The sequence below is a fragment of the Temnothorax curvispinosus genome, unplaced genomic scaffold (assembly GCF_003070985.1).
Source record: "Temnothorax curvispinosus isolate PA1 unplaced genomic scaffold, ASM307098v1 QBEX01013985.1, whole genome shotgun sequence".
NCBI classification, from domain to species: domain Eukaryota; kingdom Metazoa; phylum Arthropoda; class Insecta; order Hymenoptera; family Formicidae; genus Temnothorax; species Temnothorax curvispinosus.
Window position 1 is genome coordinate 112,405 of NW_020223765.1, and position 25,440 is coordinate 137,844.

The following is a 25,440-nucleotide window of genomic DNA, read 5'->3' on the forward strand; positions in this document are numbered from 1 at the left end:
ATTCTTGATAACAAAACTTTGACTTTTGAGACTTTTCGTGATAATAAAATTATCATCCAATATTCCCATTTGCGATGTACTTTATGCTGCTATAAAAACGGTAATACACATTTTCTTTAGATACGTTATATAAACAATATCTAAATTTTATTCGACAATCATGTATATCAAATAATATAATTATTGTTATCAACTCAACATAATAAGTAAAGATATTAAATTAAAATTGTTTTCAATGCTCTCTCGAGTGCTCCTCTCAAATATATTCAGTATAACTCAGTTTAATAAATAAATAAATTCATATTTTCTGTATTTCAACTATGTAAATCCGGGTTGAATTGAGAACATATAAAGTTACAGAACACTTACCTGTACACGTTGAGTCGTACACAGTAAATTCACAGATTGCCTTGAAAATAAAAGCCGGAAAATCAACATATGCAAAGATCGGGAGAGATGCATGCACGATTGCAACTGTGCTGATGATGAGTCTGGCATGCCCTTACCTCTCCGCCCTACACAGATTTTAAGGGAATTTCCTCGTGAAGAAAGAAGCAGGGGATCGAAGGTTTAGAAATTTGTGCGTTTATTAGTGAAGACGATGTTCGAGCAATCTCACCGCTTAATTTCATCAACGATGCCGACGCGAGGCCTCCGGAAGTCGCGTTGAGGTCCTAAATGAACAGCCCTGCTGATGAGAGAAGAGGAGAGAACGACGAGTCCGAGTGCCTTCGACGAAGACATTTAATTTCTATATATCACAAAATTTCTATATCACATACTTCTTGCGACTTGCTTGCAAAAGTTGCAGCAAAGAAAAATCAACGAAACAAGGTTTTATAATAATAAATATAATAATAAGGATAGTCGCAAAATAGCAGTAATAATGATAATTATTTTATAACAATATAATAACGACATATAATAACGACGACGCTAATAATAAGATAATATTGCATTTACAAGTCTTCAAAGGGACATTTACGCTTATTTATATCGTTGTCGCTCTACCCTCTTCTCTCTCTCTCTATCTAATCGCGTAATTCTCACTGCTTACGATCTTCACTGTATCACGTTCGTCTTTGGTGCTACGCGAGTATGGTGTCGAGTATGCTAGAACTAAGATCGATTTGAGATCTTTACTAGATACCGCGTCTTTCGTGTTTTCGGTCGCGGCGGACGGGCTGTCCTCGCGTCGAACAAAGAATCGAAAATTAAAAAGACTCACGCGTCTCACCCTCTCACATTCTCTCTCACGGTTACTCTCGCACGCTCGCATTCGGCACCTATGTGTGGAACATAGCACATATTTTTTTCTGTATATTTATATATATATTTTTTCTCTCTTTATATTTATATATATATATATTTATATATTTATATTTATAATCATTAATCCTTCGTTCATTATACCTATCTATATATTATCTACAGGGCAGTAGCCAAACGCTGACTGACTGTGCGAACTGCGAGTGTTGTCACTTGTGCTATCCGCTCGCGACGATACCGACGACTTCGATTTGACTAGAGACGCACGCTCATACATCGCCTCATATTTCCCGATCACGATGATCCTCGGGAAAGTAAGCGCGTCTTTTGTTATGTGTTATGTATTATGGTTGGCATGTTTTCTACCTCTGTCGCGACGTGTACCGTCTATGTCGCAAGTGGAGAGATCGCGCGGGCGCGCCGCGATGCGCTCGAAATTCTATCGCTCTCTTGGTCGTTTCATAGCGCGGCAAATATTATGTACGTCGTCCATCGATGCGTTCCAGTAAATTCCTGAGAGTATATTGTTTCGCGAGGGAAAGAAAAAACCGAAAGAAGTACGTAAGTAATACGAGTCTCTTGAGCTTGCGATATCCCGGTTGCGGTCTCGGCCGAGCGTCGTTTTATCTTCCCGATATCGTGACGCAGAAATCGGTCTCACGACGTGAGACGAGATGCTAACAGTGGCGGCAAGTTTACATCCGACATTCATTTTGCGTGATTTGTGTCTGACATAAGTATGAACGCCAGAGGAGTTTCTTCGGGACATTACTTTATATATTAAGCTGGCTATTAATCTTTGCGTTTAACATTAGTTAGGTGTTAGGCTGATATTTCACGTGTCGTGCGACAAATTTTTCAAGCATGTTGATTGGTTGCGAAGTAGAAAAGTTCTCGAGCCTCTAGAAATCCTCTATCTTGTAGCCAATCAGTACGCTTGTCATACGACATATGAAATATCAGCCTTACCCCGTATTTCTTCATTTTGTGGTATTCTGAGACGACTCTCCAGCGCTTACATTACTTACCATTGTCAAACACAGAGTGCTATGCACTATACATACTGCAATAGATCTCAGATGTAAACATATATTACGGTGAACATTCGTGTGAACTTCTGTAAGAAGAGGATAAACCCGAAGGCAAAGTATATATCGTTCGAGTCGAAGCGCATCGCGGCCGAAAGGAAATTTTGATGATAAGCGGGCGCCGCGGCGCGAACGATGTTAACTTTTCGATCGTGATTACAAACGTCGATAACGTCGCTCGAGTGTCTCATCGTGTACTCCCTCTTTTATTTTATTTTTATTTTTATTTTATTTTAAATTCTATTCCGTACTTATACTTATAAATTAGTGTTAAAAGATGCATCCGCACCGCGACGCCTCGCCATTTTTCATCGAACGCCTCTTCCGTTAAATTTCTTTCTTTCTCTCTCTTTTTCTCTCTTCCCACGTTTCTTCTGTTTCATTGCTCTCGTCGACGCATCAACGATGATGGTTCAATTTCGATGCGATAGCCTCGACTTTTCGCGCGATTTTAAGGGACATTTGGTATTTTTTTTCTCGTATTTAGGCCCTTTTCTCCCACGATTGCGCGTTTCCGCGTGACGATGACTAGATTCTATACGAGCGTACGTTGCTTTGCGTCAGCGTGGGTATGTGTGTGCGTGTCTCTGTACACGTATATATATACATATATACATGGAGCATTCTCGCTGAAATTTTCACACTTTTACTCTGACCTATTGCAATGATTTTGACAATTTTTTCCCGAAAAGTATTTTGAAAAAGAGAAAACACTGTATTTTTTGGTTTGAACCTACGATCAATATTTCCAACAATGTAATTTTTGTAAAAATTGAATTTTTTGGTAACTCTACTTTTTAAACAGTAATATCTTGGAAATGTTCAATCCTATCAGGTGAAATTTGTTCAGTTCAAAATGAATTACATGATGATATATTCTCTTTAATTTTTGAACAGTCTAAAATTGTGTTATACGATGTTAAAGAGCTTTAGACTGTCCAAAAATTAAAAAGAATATATACATCATGTAATTTATTTTAAACTGAACAAATTTCATTCAAGCGGTTTTTTGATAAGATTGAACATTTCCAAGATAACGTTTTAAAAGGTAGAGTTACCGAATCATTCAATTTTTATAAAAATTACACTGAAGATACTAATCGTAGGTCCAAACCAAAAAATACGTGTCTTCTCTTTTTCAGAATACTTCTTGGAAATTGTCAAAATTATTGCAGTAAGTCAGGGTAAAAATATGAAAATTTCAGCGAGAATGCCTCATATATATACATGTATATATATGTATATATACGTGCGTGTGTTGCGTATTCATGTGTGCGTATGCATGTGATTCGTGTCGATTGAATGTCATTCTTTTCTTTGGTGATCGTCAAATTAGTTGACTTCAACGCACGTTCGATCTTTGGTGTGTTCTCGCTGGCAGTAGCTCAATATCCGCCATGGGGATGACGCAGAAGTGGCGAAGATCCCTGTCCATCGGTAATCCGTAAAAGTATGATGAAAGCGAACGAGATTCGAGGTATCCTTAGCAATAATTTTCGAAGAGAGATTCCCTTTGTCTCTCCCTTTCTCTTTCTCGACACTCTCCTCGTTTTTTTTGGGGATAAATACGATTTCGCGACCTCGTCCTTCCCGAGGAGGAAAACTCGCGGACTACTGTTGATTATAGAAAAGTGCGCGCGATAAAAAATGCATTATGATACGTTACCCTGAAGTTACAGCGGGCTGTATGACGATGTTAACTCGATTCTCCCCCATCCATGGAAGGTAAATGTCGCAGAACGAGAGAGATATAAAGAGAAAAAGAAGGAAAGAGAAAGAAAGAGACAGAAAGAGAGAGAGAGAGAGAGAGAGAGAGAGAGAGAGAGAGAGAAGGGAGAGAAAGAGAGGGAGAGAAGAAGGGAGAGAGAGAGCAAACAGTAAGTTCGATCTTGAGCAGATTAAACCTATCTTCACGAAGACACGCGACATTTTCGACGAGTTCTTGCTACGCGCGTTAATCTTAAGATCACAGGAGACACAATCGCCATAAAATATGTCCGGAATCAATTGCGTCCTGAGAGAGGGATAAATATCCATTATTCTGAAAGCTCAATTCGCGAGCTTGCAGAGTATGTCCGTCCGCGGAAAAATGCGTGTTCGCGGAATTTCGGTCGAATACATATGACTAGAAATATATGTAGCGATTATCTCTTCAACATCAAACGCATCAGCTAATTATAGTTATGTATTACATTGTGAGCATCTCGTTTCGTCGAACGTACCAGACTTAAATCAAATAGTCAGCCTCTTTCAGTCTGCTTGGCCTGTGGCAAATTGAGTTAGAATCATATCATTCACATTTTACATGCGCGAATTTAATTATAATAAGAATAACCCAGAATGTTTTTCCAATTTTTCCTTTGTACTTGCTGAGAAATAGAAGAGGATATCTCGACTATTTGTAATCGCTCGTGAAAGACATAAGGTATGTGATTCAAATCGAATTAGCTTTTAAGCCGAGAAGAGCGAAAGAGAAAGGGGAAGCTCGCGAGCCTCCGTTCGAGCTTTTGAGTTACAATTACAACGAGGGTAGATTGCGAGGCTCGAAGAACGATGGACACGGAAGGATCGATGGTGTTCGCGTTTGGTGCCCGCCATCCCCGTGCGATCGCGTGACCTTCCTTTCTCCGGCTACGATCCACCGTCCCGCGTGCATGCGCTCTGCACCGAACTCCTGAAAGTGGAACGCCGCGATTTGTGATCTACGCGACCGACCGCGATCGCGATCTCGTCGTACGTTCAGTCCATCATCATCATCATTATCATTATCATCATCATCGGTGTCGTAATGGCTCGCGTGCAATGGCGAGCGCGATTACATGGCCCCGTTGCGCCTTCGCGTGGAAGAGCGAATCACTGAACAAGCTCCCGACTTCCGTGCGAGCGATCTGACGCGACCAGAAAGCTCGTCGTCCACCCGAGGGGATGGAGATTCCCTCCTGCGAGGGATTAGCTTCGTCAGCCATGTCCGCTCGGGCGATTCCTCGCCTCGACGGAGGCTCTCCGACAAGGAGGGTATTGCGAAACCCTTGCCGAACGGTTCGGCCAATCGTGACTTTGATGAAGGTGCTTGATTTTAGAGGTCTTGGTCCGCGCTCCCGACGTTTCTGGACCATCACGATCACGATTACGTCGTCCCTCGTTTGCTCTTCGCCTTACCACTATGCTCCTGCCCAGTGCTCGGGCTGGGCGGAGTGCTGTTATTCATTCTGGCCACCCTTCGATAAATCTCGCTGTTTACGAATCGCGGATACGAGTCCCGGTGCATGAGGGTGTAGATTTGCAGCTGTGCTTCGTCGAAGGTGTGCGGCGTAGGCTCCACCATGTTGCGGTTCACGATTTCCCGCACTCGCGAGTCCAAACTCACCTGCAAAAAACACAATCGACAAAGAAAATGGGTTAATAAAAATTCTCGTAACATATTTATGATTACATGTATGTGAAAATATCTTGCAAAACTGCAACTCGTTATATTTTTCTTAAGTCTTAACTTACAAATCACTGTTCGGATGTAATTCACATTTTTTTCCATAAAACATTAAAATCTTGTTCTACGATAGTTTATTATCTATATCGTATAATTCTACGATGTTTCTCTGTATGGTAATATGTGTAATACAATTTTTAAAGTTGCATTTTATTCCTTTAATTGATTACATAAATATAACTTTTTAGAAACAGACAAACTTAATACCTCAAAAATAAAGATAAATAGGCCGAATATGCCAATCCTTTGACCAATTTTGCAACAATTTTTTTTTATCACAAAAATGGCGAAGTATCGATATGTTCAAAGCTGTAAACAATAATGAAAAAAACTTTCTGAGAATTATAGGCCACATTATGTATACGAGGTACCTTTAGCACGATCTTTTTTATGTTATCTCGTAAAATTATGTAGGTGATTGCAATAATGCACGGAATTGTACGTGCACTGTACAATTTGCCGTAATGTTCGAATGGCAAAAGAAGGTTCGTGCATTCGCCCCGTTTGGGTGAATAAGTCGTTAAAGCGGTCACTAGGTCACTAGGTCAGTCGGTTAATATGAAAGAAATCAGTCACGCGCATTCGCAGAGCTTTTCTCAAACAAAACATTACGTTGCAAAAGTACATCCCTCTTCACTTCAAACTGCATTTAATTTTACTGCCTCGTTTTTCTAATTCTCGCGCGTTTGTATACCCTCTATTTTTCGCATCTCGATAAAATGGCGTAATTAGATAATACATAACGTTATCGATTCTATCGTCAAAGCTAACAGCTCTGGAAGCGTAGGAATTATTTTGTTACGAAATTTATAAGTTCTTATGATGCATCGCTATTCAAAGTAGTAGATACTGATCGCATGACGCTGTACATACTATTTATATTAACTAAATGGATGTCACGTTAGAAACTGCTTATATATTTCTAGGAATTGATACTATCTCTACTTCGATTGAATGTAGGTACCATAATGTATCAAAGTACCAGAATATATCATAATGTACCATAAATATACTTTCAAGTGTCACGTAAAATAATTGTAACTATACTTAATTCACATAGTCATATATTGAGGATACTTAGACGAATGTATATATATGACTTTATTAATTATACTATTTTGAAGTAATATGTCGTTATTTTATATAAATACCATTTACTACTTTCTATCTTATTATAAAAAAAAATGTATTAAAACTATCTAACAATTGCGAAAAAAAAAAACAGCAACAAATTGAAATAACCAATTCAAAAAGACTTTACAATTGCTAAATAAATTAAAAGAAAAGAAACATGAAAATATATAAAAAATATATATACAAATTTGTTTCAAAATAAATACTAGCTTTAACTAGCGTTAGTAATTATATATTAATAGTAATAAAAATATCTTTTATCTCTATTTTTTACAAGAAAACTATAATTATGCCATTTTTTAAAAATGTACATGTAAATAATAGATCAGCGATTATTTACTAGCTCCTCCTAAATGTCTCAATCGAGTCACGATTACGATTACTTATCATGAATAAGTAAGTATTTCATGCGAGAGATTAAGAGTCTACTCACTTCTTTTGGCGATAGTATGGATATGTAATCCTCGTAAATGTAGCGCGCCTTTTCCTCGATCTTCTCAGGATTGCTCTCCCTCTTGAGTTGCTCGCAGGCAAGCCAGAAGGCGATGTTCTCCTCGCTGTACTCGCTCACGAGGAACTCTCTGAAGAGCTTGCGGCCGGCGGCGCTCTTCATTAGTTTGTCGAAGGACGAGCCCCAGGTCCGGACCTCCTCCAAGCTGCAGCGCTCCAGACCGCCGTCGAGGCCGTCGAGTCCGTCGAGACCGTTACCCGCACCTGCACCCGCGAAGTCGGTAACGCTGATACCGCTGCCATGCTCACCGCCGACACCGGCATTGCCCTTTTTCTTGCCCTGATCGTCCGCACCGGTACCCGTCGAATTACCGCCGACTGCCGCCAAACTGAGACGACAGCGCACGTTAGAACCATCTTATAGGTTTCTCATTATCGTTAACACCGTGTAGAATTATGCGAAATAATCGAGACTGTTAAATGAATAGGCTCTGATACGATGATTCCATGATTAATTTCTATGACGAAAAATTACCAACTATTTCACGTTTGAATCGCGTTCGAAAAGAAGCATGTATACGTATTTATGTATAATATGTACTTAAATTTTTCTTATTACTGTGTGTGTGCAAGGGAATAATTAAAAATAATAATTCATTGTACATTTCTTGTTGTGCAATCGCTTTAATCTACTTTACGTTACAATTGTGACAGTAGATCTGATCGATTCTATTACCAATCAGATTGAAATTTATCACAGATTATCGTGTCGATATTGGTGTCGAGGTTGAAGATCATAAATCATCGTGTTAATTATAATTGTACGATTGTAGAGGGACGAGCAAGGAGCGAGGGGAAAATGAATATCAAACTCGGTAGCCTCGAGAAATGAAGATATAAAATGAGTGGCTAATGGAGGAGTGTAATCCGGCAGACACGCACACAAATGCAATAGGAAATAATAATAGGCAACTAACGTCAAGATAACTATAATTTAATTGAGACACCGCGGATAACGTGAGACACAAAGAGATTGAACGAGCGGCATCGAATCGCGACAGAAAATATTAGTCGTGTCGATAACAGGCCCAGAACCTGGTCATTGAAAGGCCGATTCTTTGTGCTTGATAACGCAGCTGTACTATGGTGTTTGCGAATCATAACTGTGGAAATAAATGGCGATTCTGAACGGTTTACGCGACTTGGTCAGTTGGCAAATAACAAAAATGACTGTTTCTCTACTGGCTGCCATCTGAATCAATCAGACCTGCATTGATTTCTAAAAGTTTTTCCACTTGACTGAATAAGAGAATAATATTTGGTAATTTTATATTTCTTACGTGCTACAAGCGTTTGTTGTAAAGTATTAGTCTATACCATTTTATTTGATTAATTTTACAAACAATTGTAAAATTATCGCGTGTTTGTAGGCTTATTCATTTTTTCATTATTATTCATTTTTACGTCAACAGTGATTTCTATTAAAAATATTTCTCAATTATAGCTATAATATAACAACTAATAAAGTAGACAACCACAGTGATTTCATTGTCAGACATGTTATTGCTTTCGAATGAAGCTTTGAACTGTTATCGAGGGTGCATTTGCCCTCGAGGGTTAAGGAAAAATATAACGTTGCGCAACATGAAGCAAGTAGAAAATTTTATAGTGCTAAATCAGAGAAATTGTTATATTTCAAAATACGGATTTTTCGAAAAATTCCTATATATTAGTATAACGAAACAGTTAAGAGTACACGGTCATGTTTTCTCGTGGTATAGCAATTCAGGAAATGTCGTTGCACCTTAGAGATAAACTCTTTCGCGTCGATGCCAGCCCAGAATGAGTAGGTTACGCGTATAATCTGCAAAGATGGTTCGCGTAGGAAGGACGCGTGGTATGTGCATAACCCCGTTTCTGTCAGCCGTAATACGTGCATTACGATAGAGCATCATCATCGACATAACAAACAAGCAGCATTAACGCACACAGTCCGTGGCCTGCTTACCATTTATTCCTACTTGTGGCATGAAACACAGAAAGGCAATATGTAGGTACGTCTGCACGGTAATAAATGGATCACACGCGAGAGTTTAAAGACAATGGACCGATATCGTTTCAATGCCGAGAGGTTCAGTAGATGAAGTAAGCACGAAAATAGCCACGCGATAACGATAATAGCGCGTTACTCGTTTTCATCTACCTTATGTTAGTGATTAAAATGAAAATTCTTTGCGTAGACTTTTCAGTAACTCGCCATCGCGAGTACGTAAGGTAAACGTACCAATGCCGGGACACTTAAGACCAATGTCTGGGACACCTTTATTATCTTAGTTTATAAATAAGTATAACATGAATGAAAATCAAAGATAAAAATATAATGCAAGAAAAATATTATCTTTGATTTTAATTCGCGTTATAACTTATTTAAGGACTAAAGTGATAAAAATGTCCAGACATAGGTACGTGTCCAGGCATTGGTACATTTACCTTAATCACAGACCGAGAGACTGAAGTCACTTCGCGCGATTCGGAGATCTATCTTTTGTTTATTAACGATTTGTCCATTGTCGTAGACATATATAAATCATCGAGTATCATTCTTCATAATTTAATAAAACGTTTCGTACATCGGTGCGCTGTCCGTTTCACGGAGTTAAATCAATGTAAAACGTCAATATAAACGTTATGAAAAGAAAAACATTTCGAATAAAAATCTAAGAGACGGCAAGAATATTTGATTTTTTAAGATTTAAAAGAAGATTATCAAGATTTTCTGCTTTAATAAACAAAAGTCTGGTTCGTGTTTGCAAAGCAATTAGAAAGGACGCGGGACAATAAACGAGCAAAACAAAATTAATCGTATTGTTCTAATATCTAATCACCTGTTTTGCTCGTTTATTATCCCGCGACCTTTCCAGTTGATAATCTGCTTTAAATAATTCTGCTCTAAATAATTACTGAAAGTGTTAGATTGACATTGACAAAAGAACAAGAAGCCGTTGCTCGACTATTGTGCCAGCAATTTCCTTTAGATCAATCGCATCGATGTACGAGATGTGATCGGGCAAGATCGATAATACCACGAGCAACTGCAGCAACAGCACCAGCATAGGCAACAGTTGTCCTTCTTCGATCGGCCCGTGAATCCGGCCGCTTGGCGTTGCTGTTGCTGCGACTGCTGCTGCGACGCGGGCGCCTGTTGCTGCTGCTGCTGCGACTGCTGCTGCTGCTGAGACGATTGTTGCGGATTGCTATGCTGCATCGTAGACCCCGAGGCCTGGCCTTGGTTCTGTGCACGGAGGCGGCAACCACCAGCTACACCTTCGCCGCCTGTCCCGTGACTAACGCCAATCCCCATTGCGGTTGCACCGAGTCCACTCGACATCTGGAAGCGACATCCGCCCTCTGAATCCGCACACCACGTGCGAACGAGCTTATCCTGATGCTAAGAATAGTTCTACTAAATCAGTGGTTTCCGGAACACAATGGACCACTTGTCGGCTTTGTGATTTGTTTACGCAAGGTGGCTGACATTGAATCTTTTTAGAAACACATTCTCGAATATAGACTAATAATATGAGATTCTTCAACGCTAGTATTGCGCACATTTCGTGCACATATTAGGATACAAAGAGTTAAATTATATTTTATAATTATAATAATTTAATTGCGTATGCGAAAAAATAATCATTCTTTAAATATCAATGTTTAATTTATTATTAAAATGTAACAGACATTTTTATTGCAAGTCAAAATTATATTGATTATAAAATTCGTGGAAATAACTTGGAAAAGTTTTGGGAGGGAAACAGAATTGTTATACGTCGAAAGTAGAGTTCAATTAAGCATTTAGCACGAGAACTGCAATCATCAAGTTCCCATTTAAAATGGTTCATAAATCATAAATCCTAAGAGAATAGGACAATCTCGAGGACAATCTACTCGTGTGGCAACATAACGATAAAGTTAAGCTTAAATCAAAATAAGCTGGTTGTACGATAATTGACACATAAGCCTTCAAAAAGCAACCAATTAGTTCGGATACGATTGTCGTACGCTCAGCTGCACGTATCGATTGGCTTGTATTTTCAGCGCGGCCCGGCGATGGCGATATCGAAGTGAGAGATGTAGCTGGAGATTTATTATTCTTCCGTTCGCTGTTCCATTCGAGGTCTCCGGTATTTAAAATTCATGATCGCCAGACGGCTGAGCTGACCGATATTGGATTCCCGGAGAAAGTCTAAGGAGAGGATTAAACCCTTAATGCCATATTTAAGAACGCGATCTCAATTCGAAATCAGCATATTTCCAAGCATTTCTTAGTAAGTTTTGACATTACTCAATTGCAATTTTGCTTATAACGTTTCACGTTTTGGAGCAGATCGACAAATTAATCTAGTTTATTTTCGCGTTGTATTTTTTCTCCTTTTTTAAAATTACGCAAAAGAAATATTATAACGACAAAAAATATCAACGGGAAGACCACCGATATTTTATTGTATAGGTACGATATGTTGAATCAAAATCAATATTCGAGAATCTCAAATATCACTAAAGTCTTGATGCAATTCGGATAGTTATGAATTCTCTCTTCTCATATTTTCCTATTCCGTTAAACGAAAGAGAGGTATCTAACTAAATAGACGAACGAATTTCTGAGCACATAAATTTATTCTAGCATCGAAACCTCGCGATTCTCGCGAAAATATTCAAGCGCGGCTTATATCCATTTTCTTTCGTAACCCAAAAGAGATTCGCGGAACGAAGTTTGGGTATGTGCCTGCACATGCACGTAACCGCGTGCGGCCCTTTATTTTTACACCGTGTTGTATATCGATGACCCGTTCTCCGTGCGGCCTCGCGCGATAACGAATACATCGGACAGAGTCGCTTATAGGGAATGTGGGTAGAGGTTGATAAACAACGAGCACTGGCGTAAATTATACACGTGTATCCGCGAGTAAACGTGGTGGTGCATACGAATGAGTCGCGTGAAGATGAGAGGGAGGAGAGAGAAAGAGATGGGGAAAAGGAAGACAGAAAAACAGATACGAAACAATTGGGATAGGAAATCGAAATTAGACAATCGAGGTCGTAGAGATTGGGAAGAGAAACTGTCGTTTAATCGCCTACAGTCGCTTATAGAGCGATATAAATCGGACACGGATTTACGCGAGCGCGGTGATTTAGAGCGGTCAGGAAATAGAAGCCGGAAATCGGAGAGACCACGCGCAAAAACCACGTTTCAAGTGGCTGGCTCGTAAAAACACACCACGCGATTTATACACGAGGCGAATTCCATCCCGTATCTCAGGGTTCATCTTTTCGAAAACGAGACTTCAATTACGAGACAATATAACGATGCAAATTTCAATAATCTCCCAGCGCGATTTGTTTTGGCAGACATTATGGAAACAAGAGCCGTTGTTTATGGAGAACAGTGGGAAATTTAGGAAACATTTCGTGCTAGGCGATTAATTATAAGCTACGAATTTTGCAGTTAAGTTAGTTTCAAGATAGCTAGAATATATAATAATAAAGATTTATATCTCAGTGACAAGAGCCACGTATCTGCAAAGTTGCGAGATTGTGTTAATATAATTAAATAAAAATAATTACATAAAAATAGTATTGTCAATTAATCATCTATATTAGTTTTACAATGCATAGAGAAATTAAATTTGAGTTATTATTAATTAATTATAACAAAAATGAGAATAATAAGTAAATTTGATGATTATTATTAATTAATTATAAGAAAAACAAGAATACCTAATAAGTAAATTATTTGCGTTGATTAATTATTATCGGTTTATCTCAATAGTCATCAAAATTTGTATAGAGAAATGTGTATTTTTGTATGGAAGATAATTGACATTTTTTGATACAATTTTGGATGTTAATTTCTTTTCATAATGCCCTCAAATGCAAATACTGTCACTGCGTTTAAAATGGTTCTGAAACGGCGATAGTGTTTACGCATAGGTGCATGTCAACATGTCAATGGCCCAATGGTGTGTTGGCTTCATGCAGCACGCAATCGCGAAGCACGTGCAAGCTGCAACCCCCGTTTTCCTCCTCGCAAGCTTCGCCCGATAATCCCGTGAATTTATTTCGATCGGAGCAAGCGTATGCGCATATCCATATAAATGAATTTGTTATGTCCCTACGTGAACATTGAACGAATGGCAAGCTGTAGATATTTCGAGCGATATTCTAACTAGTGATAATAGAGGTCTTGTTCATGTTATTACACTATGCTATTTCAGAATTAATTTGCAATAATCCAATTCTATATTGGGATAATTTAAGCACGGTTGAATGCAATCGGTTTTCAATACCCAATCCAGCCACGTTGTTTATTTGCATGTTACTAAATTAGAAAAGGCTTCATAAACTCCGAAAATTAGATCGTTAATTACGTTAGGCATATACGTAGGAATTTTTATATTGTTATAGCTCTTTTTTTTAACTTGTCGTTCCACGGATTTAACTGCGATGTTCGCCATGTGCACACATTTGTATGAGAGATATCACTGCGTTCCATCGCGCTGTAAATCGAATTGGCTGCTGCAGTTAAATACCCTTCGAAGAAGATCAGCACGACTCCATTACTATTTCGTGTTGAGTCTTTAATTCTTTTCTTAAGACAGACGTAACGAATGCAAGTATACGTTTACGTCTTGGATCTTACCTCTATCATGTTCCATGCATTCGAAAGCGAGCCCAGCTCGCTTTCCGCGTCTTCAGGATCAACCTAATCGGCGCGTGACCGGCGCGGCGTCGAGATGCGAGGGTGCGGGTGCGGGCACGGCCGCGAATGCACCGTGCCCGCGTTCGCGAGTGTCCCTCCCGATATGCGGTCGTCCCTTTAGCCCGGTCCTCCCGCGGAGCCGCCTCGCCGGACCTCGCCCGAAGCCCGCATGCTCCCAGCGCGCACCAGTGCTCCTCAGCTGAAACCGCGTAACAGCCCAGCGCACGAACCCTTCACGGACTCGCGGACGGATACATAGGTACACGCACCACCAAACAGCCAACCGACAAGCAGGTTCCTCGCCTCGCGATCGGGCGAGGCGCTATTACGCCGACGATGATGGCGACGTCGCGCGACGACACTGAACAACGGCAGACCCCGACAAGCGGAGGGTTACGTCGTCGACGTCGCGCATGATATTTTATCCATTTCCCGCCTTCTTCCGGTTCCTGCTGCTGCCGATTGTCCGTCGTTTTTCCCTCGATGATCCTCTTCGTTAATACCACCCGTGCCACGGTACCATTTCACCACTGTCACCCTCTCGCGGCGCCCTCCACCCTTCTCTCTTAACGGGACAGCCGCGCGCGCGGATCGACTGGTCGGTCAGACGAGTTAGAGAGGAGTAGGAGAGAAAAGGAGAGAGCAGAGAGAGAGAGAGAAAGAGAGAAAGAGAGAGAGAGAGAGAGAGAGGGGCGGGAGTGCGCGGATGCGAAACCTGCCACAGAAAGGAACAGGAAGTGGAGATCCTTTGCTACTGATGGCGTTTACTTTCAAGGATGAGCGTGATACGATTGAATGAATTCGTCGCGCTCCATCGAGATACGCAGTCCCGTATCTCGAACTTCGAAAATTCGCTCGTTCGGTCAACCAACTGGGACCGAATCCTTGAACTTTAGGACGATGACGATAACGACGATGCTGATGATGATGAAGACGTCGCACGCGACCGACTCATCACACTCTTCAATTACGCGATTTAAAAGTGCGACTGCGTCGCGCCGTGCCACGCTCTCGGGTCAGCGCCGACCTCACTTCATCTCTTTTCTTCGTGGTTGACCTAGGTGGCCGTACGCGATCGTGCAGCAGTTTCGTTCCCCGTTGCGCTTGATGGAATTATAAATAGGTACTCGCGTCTGTTAGAAGATGTTACGCGAGGCGCTGGCGCGGCCAAGCTTAAATGTCTCCGCTGCTGCCGCTCAGACTGATGCTGATGCTACCGCTGTGTCTGCCTATGTTCTTGATGCTGTTGATCGCGCTGACAGGTGCCCGTCCCGCGTATCTTGTACGCGCGAGCCCGAAAGAAGGTGTAAGGAAGAGAGACAGACGAGAGAGAAAGAGAAAGATAGGAAGAGAGGGAAAGACGATGAACGGAGAATGTTAGCGTATTTGGTTCGGCAGAAGGAGAGAAGCGTTGAAAGTAAGAGCGTGAGATATTGAGAAGATATAGATGAGACAAAGAGAGAGGGAGCAGGCGAGAGAGAGAGACAGAGAGCAAAGAGAGCAGAGAGAGAGAGCGAGAGAGCGAGAGAGAGAGAGAGAAAGAGAGAGAGAGAGAGAGGAGGGGAAGGAGAGTTGAGCGTAAGTGAGTCGATGCGCTGGTTATTGATTGGTAGCAGTCGAGACCAGACGGAGAGACAAACTCGCGCGCTGTCACGCCGGCAAGGTAGACTGCTGAAGACTATCTTCGAGTTAGCTTCTCGTCGACTGACTGTTTGGTATCCTGTCGGAAGACTTCCGGTCGCGTGTTGATCTTTGCCGGTCGTACGGAAAATTTCTGAGGAAGATTAGTTTCGGGAAGAGATTCTGATTTATTGATGATAATTATACTGGAAGTTGTCGTGGATCCTCTCTCGCACGATTTCGAACGTATTATACCGTTTTCGGAGCACACCGACGTTTCTTTGTTGATATTCGTCGGGAACGCTGATAAATTGTGATAGAATGGAAGCGATGTAAAATTCGACGCGGGAGTTTATCTTGACGAAAGAAATCTTTGGAGGATACGGCCTGAGAGAGAGAGTACAGGAAGATGGATATCGATATATTCGGATGCACTGCTGCGATCGATTGCCACGATTTTCTCTCGATTTATGTCGCGTGTATCCGGAACACTTATCACTGCTACGTCCGCGTGTTGTATCTTATCCTTATCTTTTTCTCCCTTTCTCTCTCTCTCTCTCTGTCTCTCTTTTTCTCTCTCTCTCTCTCTCTCTCTCTCTAGCTCTTTTTCACTGTTCGATGCGACGTTCGAAGGCGTATCCGGTATTATCGCGTGTCCTTTCCTCGCCGCCTCTTTTTTCGCGCGGGGACCGTTCGCCTTCGCGCCACTTTATGCGCGTTCCCCGTTATTATGCCCGGGCCGACGCGGGCAACGGTCGGGAAAGCTACCGGGAGCTTTAAAGCTCCGCGACCCGCGGGGAGCTGTCGTCCGGAGTTCGGCCAATATGGCGGTTACACGCGCTTACACGGTGCCTTAGCCACCACTGTCTGCCTGTTTCGCGCGAACGATTCCAGCGACGCCGACGCCAAGCGCCGCCGACGCCAAGCGCCGCGACGCGAAGCTACCCGGCGCGAATGCGTCTCCGCAGACCGACGCCGACGCTGTTACCATCATAGAACGTCGACGTCGACACCGACACGATGGTCGAGCCATCGGCCGATGTACGAGTACCGCGATGACGGCGGCAGTGCTCGTACTCGCGATCCTTGCGTGCGAATGACCCGCCGATCATAGAAGCGTCGTTACGACTATGGCTCGCCACGACGAGCAATCGACGATATGATCATGACGACGGAAATCCGTGTACATGTAATTTGAGAGGAGAATAGAGAATAGAGCGCAAGATAAAGTGGGAGCACGGGCAGACTAATCGGAAATGTTAAAACGATATGTTGGAATGATCTCTTAATGATAATACTAATAGTTATGACAGAATCATCAATACATAATGATAACACTAATAGTCATGACAGAATCATCAATACGTAGTGGACAAATTAGATAAATTAATTGCCGTGCTTTACGCATTTCAAGCAGAGTAGTAAATAAATACTTAGTAACGTTAAGAGATAAAAACGTTGAGAGATAAAAACAAATTTGATTCTAAAAACGTTAAGAGAATTTATGTCTAGGAATTACATATAAATGTATAAAACCATTCGACAAATATATTGCCGTAAGTCTGAAAGAACAGTTGAATATTTCGGTGAAAATGAAATAGTAAATAGCTTGAAAGTATATTCTAATTTATATTAATAATTATAAATAATAACTATTGTTTAGGATAGAAAGATTCGAAGATGTATTCGAAATTATCATTGTTTCTCCATCGGGTGGAAGAATTTGAGAAAACAAATTCTTCTATTAGATATTCTTTAGATTTAATAGCAAATCTTTATAATTTCAAACCATTGTGTGTTAACGTAAACAAAAATTCTCTTAAAACAGTATGGCATATTAATGCAATTACGAGATATAAATCTATGTAAAAAAATTGTTTGCAATTTTTAATCTTATTTCGTTCACTCAGTGACAATCTTGGTGAAAAATGACGTCGAAAGGGCTGAGAGAGTTAAAACTATAATTTCTTGGTAGGTTAAAACTATCGTTCTCTCGATGAACTTTGAATCTTATATAAAGCGCAGTTAATAATAGATAAATAAACAGCTAATAATAAAAGTGATATAAGAGAACTAGAAGAAAGCGAAAGCAAAACGCATTTGTGGCAACGTGATGCTAGGATATTTTTGCAAAATATGGATATAAGGCTCTTTCATAATTATAAATATCATCACATTCTGAAAGGAGGCGCTTGTACGCAAAAATAAATAGACACGAGCTTCATGGTCGTCGCAAACCTATGCTTAGATTTTTATGGAAATCTCCCGTCGTGTATTTTAGGGATATTACGTTTTCGTGGCAAATTTCATTTTCTTCCACCCTTCCCTAACCGATGACGCCGTCCTTGGCACATCGTCGTTTTAGCAGCTTTTAAGTTAAGTAGTTCCGCGTTTGTGGTGCGAGAGCGGAAATTTCTCTCGCGCTAAAGTACCATCTCCTCCTTCCGTTCGCGGCGCGGCGTCCGATCGATCACGCGACTGCGGCCAATACTAGACATCATCATCCCTCCGTTAGTTTTTTCCGCCTCGCATCTACGTAAGGAAGAGATGGGCGACGCGCGAGCGTAAGGGAATGTCTGAACAGGGGCAGGGATCAATACGCCGACGTCGGCAGCGGCCCGATGCACTCGTCGTTCCTAAAATTACGACTCGGATGCGGATGCAGATGTATCTCCGGCTGCTCCCGTTGAATGATCCGCGCTCGTCCGTGTGCAGGGCGGCCTCCGGCTGCACGATAACGAAGTGACGGGACGCTGGAAGTTAATTTCAGACCCGCGTCACGGAACGTTACACATGGTAACGCCAGGCGGAATATAAATGAAGGTTGCCGGAGCGACGGATGCCGCTGGTACAACAACTCTCGTACTCTCGGTAGGGAACTCACCAAGAATGCCGACCCAGACTGAACCCAAACTGGTTCTGGAAACAGTCGGTTTGGTCGACTGCTTGCTTATCGGCTGAAGCGAGCTTCTGATATCAGTACTCTTGCTTTTGGATATGTTAGCTCTGCGTTTACGTACATACATGTCAGCGGTATCTTCTAAAGATATAAAGCTACTGATAATATTCAAAACTTTATTTTTATACGATAATGCGCTAATATTATTCGTTTTAGTCTTAGATAGATTGTTATTAGAAATATTACAAAAATTTTGAAACAATTTTCACAATAATTTTTATTTGTAATTTTTATGTGAAGGCGACTCTACTAACGTATAGCCTTCTTTAAAAGCTCCAATAAACAATATTAGCAACATCGTTGAACATTTTTTGGACGATATTGTGGAATTTCAAGAATTTGTAAAATTCTAAGGAAAATTTTAGAAAAGGCGTATCTAAACTCCTCTTTCTTTCTTTCTTTCCTTTGTCAAGGATTTTTCCCAAAGCTTTTGCGAGTCGCAACTTTCTCTTTCCAGAACAGTTAAAAAAAATTAAGGCAAGAAGGTCTAGCGACATGCTGAGAGGGGGGTGAGGGACCTTCAAACATTCCTGAATTTTAGACCTTTTTAGATGTTCTCCGAAAAAGGATTTCAAAGGTCTTCCTAGACCTCCCTATACTTCTCTCCTTCTTTCTCACAACCTAATTCGCCCCTGGAGTGCTTGGCTGCGTCCTGAACACGTGTAGAGAGACAGACGTGCAGGGAAGTTCGAGGGCGGGTATGTCTTCATGTGTAGGTATATGCGTACAAGACAGAGTCTACACATACACGCGCAAACGGGTCTATCGTCGCCAGCTGTTGGTGTGTAGTGGGCTGTTGGGTGTATGATGGGAGGAGGGGAAACAGGCTCGACTGCTCCCCCTAATACTGGAGGATTGAATGGGCGAGGAGGGTGGTATTGGGTTCCCTCACGCCACCACCCACACACCACTGCTCCCAACCCGCCTGAGCCACCCACTTCTGTCCGCCTGCCACCCCGCCTACCCACCCACTCGCCACCCGACTGCCGTCGAGGAAACAACCTGCAACCGAACCAGCATAACGTTTCCTCGAACAACGATTTTCGTCAGCGTCGTGCACTTGGTCTTCGTTAGCGGGCACAAGAAGGTGAGCATTTTGTAAGACTCAACGTTTTCCTACGAGTCGCGAGTTCCGGTGCTCATCCGTATATCTTCATCGCGTTTGTGTGCCGTGAGCCGCCGTCGCGTTCGGCGTCGTCATCGTCCAGCGTCAGTAGGATACCAGATCTCGATCGGTGTCTTCGCCGAGGACGTACGTCCCTCTCGAGACGTACGTTGCTTCACTTCCTTCCAGCCGGGAGTAGCGGGTTGCGCGCCGAAAACGAACGATCGGGAGAAAGTGCAAAGTAGGACGATGAGAAAAGAGATGGGAGAAGTAACAACAAGTAGAGAGTGAGAACCGAATCTGAGTGCGAGACTACGAATGATGACGAGTCGCGGCGCGAACGAGAGCGAGAGGAGAGGCCGCTGCCGCGGCCGACGTATTGTGTATCGCGAATAGGCCGCACGCGAATACCCATCGAGACGCGCGGAGCGCGCGGCTATATGTGCGACGTCTCGGCGTCTATGTGTTCGTCGGTGTTTCGACGGGCAGCGCGCGGTGAGACAGACGGAGAGAGGTGCCGGGTGTCCATGTGTGTTCCGGGAGCGCGCGTGTGCGCGCGGGGGCGGCCATTCGCGGGTGCTCCGCGATATTGTACGCGATGCCGAGCGCGAACGACGACAGGCCGGCGGCATTCGCCGCAGCCCTTTCCGCGACGTGGGCACGCGTTCACGGCAACGCTGATAGCGACGGCGATTTTGCGCGCTCCGCCGCGTGTGGAAGCGGCGGAAGGCGGAAAGCAGAGACGAAAGAGCGAAAGCGAAAAGAAGGGATCTTTCGGCTGTACGCGAGCGATCGTGCATGCGTGTGTGCAATCGCGTTAAATATGTGTGCACGATCGTATATGTGCATGCGCGGGCGCGGAGGAGATCTGCCTGACGTCCTTGGTTAGCCGGCAATAATTTCCGCATGGATTTGAATGGAGCATTGCGCGTGTCTTCTTTCTCTCTCTTTCTCTCTCTCCCACTACATTTTCTCGACTATTCTCACTCTCTCGCTCTCTCATTCTCTCTTTCTTCATCTATCTATCTGACTCTTTCTCTCTTTCTCGAAGACTTTGCCTTGTGTGTCTTTGCCTTTATCCCAACCGACCGTGTTCCCGCCGCACCGCTGTGTCATCTCTCCTTCTTCCCCCTTCGGACTTCTCTCTGCGCCATAAAGTAGAGGTTCTCAACCAGCGGAGAAATGTGAAGGCTCCACTCTAGAATACCCTCTACGTTCCACCATCTGTCGTTTCGTTTCTAGGGAACGTGCCCCCGATCGGTGGCGGAGGGGCATATTGATTTATTCTTCACAGTAACCCCTTCCACGCACAGAAATGTGCTTGCTTCCCCTTCTGCATACATATACACGGCTGATCATGGTATATGCGCACGCACACACAGTACGAGGTTACCAGCGGGGTTGCTCGTTTCCCCCTCTCAGTTACTCGAGCAGCAATCGTGACGATCAATACACTCTCGCTCCTTCCTCTTTCCGGATGCTGTGTCGCCACCCCTGCAGAACATAGTGCTAAATCTTTGTGCATGCATCATTCGATCGAAATCAATTAAAACACGGTATTCATAAAAGCAAAAGAAATAATATCAGGTGAAATAAAAAATCAATGGATACATATTTGTAATAAATCCGACAATACATAAAAATTTAAATTCCATCTGCGAGGAAAATAGGAAAGACAAAGATCGAAATATAATACAAAAAATGTATAACATTATTCTTAAACTATTCTTATTAGATCTTGACATAATAGTGAGAATAACTACCTTGTTAAAAATAAAGACACAGTTCAAAAGATAATTGTATAATACTTCAATTTTCTTTTCTGATCGATAAGCATCTTGCAAAATTTAGAAAATCTAATAATTACTCGAGAGAGGCATGCATTATTCTTTAAAGAGAAATTACAAATTGTTTTTGTTTATTTAAGTATCGATTATAATGTATAATAATTTTAGGCGAAAACATTTTTTTATGTATGATATGAGATCACTCAGAATTTAAAAGGAAATCCTGCAGATATTATAATAGGATAAATTGATTAATTTAGAGAAAACATCTAATTGTATTTGAAAATGCATTACATCGCAAGTATATCGTTGTATTTGCGAAAAAAACTAACGTTACTGTTAATAAAAAGTTACACATCATTATACTTTTATACTTTTTCCCATACCATATTTCTTTATTATCAATCATAAGAAGCCCGTCCGAATCATGTGACTCACTTTTTACATATCGTCCAACTATTCTGAATCTAATCTTGTGGTAACGCCCAGAAGTCATTAAAACATGCGTTATGAAATTTTGCACATTATTCTCCTCATTCACTCTACATTGCTTCTTCTCGCACTTACGCTTTGTGAAATATAGACCCGATAATACGAATATAATTATTCTCTATTTATGATATAAATACATGAGAAAAATGTGCTCAAGTACTGCCAGTATAATAAAGCTTTTACGTTATCATTCTCTCATTACTATAATTTCAATTAACTATCTGGTGTAGGTTGGCGAATTTAACGCTAATCCGTACGTGATTATATGAAATTAAGAAATATAACTTTAAATCTATATAATATAAAGAAAAACATTTTTAATTATATATTAATAACTATATACTATACTATATAATATATACACAATTATATAATTATATCTATATATTGGTTATTAAAATTGTTATATTTCAAATTTGTCATAATTTTTGTAATTTTTTTATAATTATCTTAGGCGTATTACAGAAAAGTCGTTGAATAATTTCTTGTATTAAATCTTCTATACTCTTGTTTAAACGCACCAAAACATCGTAAATGTGGTGGAAATAAAGGAAAATAACTGGCCTATGTTTCCAAAGTTATTTACTGAAATCAATAGTAAATATATGAACTTGTTATCAAAACAATCCTTAACTGTGAAGATAATAATAGAATAATCGTGAGGAAATACTCAAAGAACTGCGAATATTTAAAACATACAACTTCGAGAATTAATCTTCCGCGATAACTATTTGTAGTCCCTTTGCGAGAACTAGTTGTAGTTATGTGCAATTTTGAAATTTGTTTGTATAGTATAATATCGTGAAAATTAATTTAAATAAGATATAAATCATGGAAATTTACATAGTTTTTATTCGCAGCTAGTTGGTTCAGAGGATGATGAAGAGCAATCAATATGTTCAAATATTGAAAAAAAGCGTACCATCGTACCTACAGAAAATATGGCATTTTTCAACAAAATTTGGCTGTTTGCCATATATCGCGTAAAGAATTGTTTTTGGTATAATCAAACGGCCGCATTATGGTCGGGAATTTTCCAGGTTCAGATCTAATAGAATGCTTGTAGGCAATTTGTAAAAGAAGATTATTATAAATAAATTATTTTATCGTACGATAAAATATTTCCCGATTACATCTAGGATAAAAGTATAGCTTCAGTGAAGAAAATATTTTAAAAACGTGTCAAAAACTCGTAAAATTGTCTAAATAAATCAAAGAAAGGATGAAAAAAATAAAAAAAGACTTATATGTTGCTAAATTATTATGGCATGCATCTTGCATTTAGTTGTGAATTAAAATCAGCAATCAATGAAAGTTCTACTTACAACTGGCATTCTAGTTCGAAATTATTTTATTTTCGTATGGTTTTAGATTTAATTTTATCTCTAAATTTAATTTTCATGGTTTTATATATATATATATATATTTTGCGGATATGTTGTTTTTGATATTCTCTTAAAATCGTAAAAGATGTAGAAAGTATGTTTCTGGCACCATGAGCTCGTAACTATCGTGCGATAAAATAGACTCCAGTAAGAAAAGAAAATCTTTTTTCCTGTTCAGGTCTTTGGTGACTCATCGCAGGTAGACAGACTGCCTTTGAGGGACAAAGAGAAAAGATTTATTGTTCTGTAGACAGTGAGTGGCCGTTATAAACGGTTCTTAAAATGGAAGGAAATGGCACCAGGATCGACTACGAAGATATGTTTAGAGAAATTACAAAGAAACTTTACGGCGATGATCCTGATCATAAGAGTAGGTTGAGATTTTCTGTAAAATCTTTTAGAATAAATTAAAAATAAGTATAGATATATTGTTCTACTGATTATCTAAATGTTATCAATAAATTATTGATTGTATTTATTGAGAAGAAATTGTGTAATATCGGCGAGTTGTGTAATCTGCAATAGAAATAATTTAAGTATTTATTTATAAATTTGTCGTAAGTTTCTAATAAATATCTTTTTTTGCGCAACACGTGTTCACCATAAGAATGCAATCGGAATTGTTTGCATTCTCCTCATGCAATTTATCATTCAAAACTATTTGATGTAAAATTAATTCATTATCAGAATTATTTAATTATTTAACGTTAACTAACATTTAGTAATCAAGAAAATACCATTTATAACTGACAATCTAGTTAAACGTTCGAAATTGCATTTATTCTGACTAGTTATTCTCACAGTAATCAATTACCGGATTGATACAGTTTAACGAGTGCCTCGTTTCACAAAAGCACGATGAATTTCTTTCGCCATTAACACGAAAAGCTTAATATAATTTCTCACAATTTCGTTGATAATCCAGCGTCGAGCGTACAGAACGAGTTTGAAGCATCCGTTTCCTACAAAAACGACGAAGATACTGGAAACGGTACCGACGGTAGCGACGACGGAAACTGGACATACGAAGACGAACCACTTAAAGGAACCGATGGAAGTCGAATCGCGGCTTACCACGCCGGAAAAGCTATGTGGCGATGTGATGAGTGTGGTAAATATATATGATTCTTGTACTGTTAAAAATATTTGCGTTGCGGCATTGCCTCTTTCCCTCCAATTGCGTTAAAAATATTGTTGCGTACCGATCGATATTATCGATAGAGGATCGACGATCGAGACACTAGCGCTTTTCGGAAGTAGGGAGTAGGGAGCGATCGGAGCGTGACGATCCGTTCCGGCGACAGTTGGAGATCGAACACCGTAACGACAAGATGTAAATCGAGAATTAGTCTGTATATATAGAATAAAGTTTGTAAGTATAATCGAGTATAATTAACAAAGAATCGCGAGACCTACTTATCCTTGAGATTGTCTCTGATCGAGAGACTCGACCCAATAACGGCGGAGCGGGACGGACATCGAGCGGCCGAAACGCCCGCACGAGATATCAAACAAATATTTTTGCAATAATATGCAGCGAATAAATTTAAATTCATGGGTGTATGTGATAACGTTGCATAAACCTTTTTGAAAAATTTTTTGCGAGGCTGACTTGTTTACAATCTCACGCTTAAAGGTCTAGATCGATAGAGCACAGGATATAGTTGAGTAATTTTCTATCCAATAGTGTAAAAAGTTTAGCTGGCGCAAGATAAAAATAAGTTGATTAGCAGGGGTAGATAGCGAGAAAAGTCTCCCTGCTAATTACCGATCGTACCGTTTTGAACGATCATGATACATTGTTTGGCCGCATTTCTCGATTTACACATTGCAAGATAATAAAATCACTAAATTTTCTCGAATACGGTTATAGATTTACTTTTAAAATAAAAAATATGAATAGTAGG

The 25,440-nt window shown here is 40.6% G+C and overlaps 2 protein-coding genes across 8 annotated transcripts; one reads left to right on the top strand and one right to left on the bottom strand.

Annotated features, from left to right (window-relative positions):
- Positions 1-562: 562 nt before the first annotated feature.
- Positions 563-15,685, bottom strand: LOC112464149 (regulator of G-protein signaling 19). 6 transcript variants are annotated; one of them, XM_025030984.1, is made up of 5 exons: positions 14,126-15,685; positions 10,515-10,816; positions 9,437-9,445; positions 7,412-7,817; positions 563-5,724 (listed from the first exon to the last, which is right to left on the bottom strand). In XM_025030984.1, the coding sequence occupies exons 1-5, from the start codon at positions 14,132-14,134 to the stop codon at positions 5,485-5,487; spliced, it is 966 nt and encodes a 321-aa protein (XP_024886752.1). In that variant the 5' UTR covers positions 14,135-15,685; the 3' UTR covers positions 563-5,484. The 6 variants fall into 6 exon arrangements, with proteins under 6 accessions (XP_024886752.1, XP_024886750.1, XP_024886751.1 ...); XM_025030982.1 differs by having other exon boundaries at positions 9,437-9,448; XM_025030983.1 differs by having other exon boundaries at positions 10,512-10,816.
- A 3,925-nt stretch (positions 15,686-19,610) lies between these two features.
- Positions 19,611-25,434, top strand: LOC112464151. Of its 2 annotated transcripts, XM_025030989.1 has the most exons (4): positions 19,611-19,851; positions 23,712-23,903; positions 24,459-24,644; positions 24,755-25,434. In XM_025030989.1, exons 2-4 carry the CDS (start codon positions 23,826-23,828, stop codon positions 24,791-24,793), a joined length of 303 nt encoding a protein of 100 aa, XP_024886757.1. In that variant the 5' UTR covers positions 19,611-19,851; positions 23,712-23,825; the 3' UTR covers positions 24,794-25,434. The 2 variants fall into 2 exon arrangements, 1 of the variants encoding a protein (XP_024886757.1); XR_003041878.1 differs by lacking the exon at positions 19,611-19,851 and adding an exon at positions 19,873-20,753 and having other exon boundaries at positions 24,459-25,434.
- Positions 25,435-25,440: the final 6 nt, after the last annotated feature.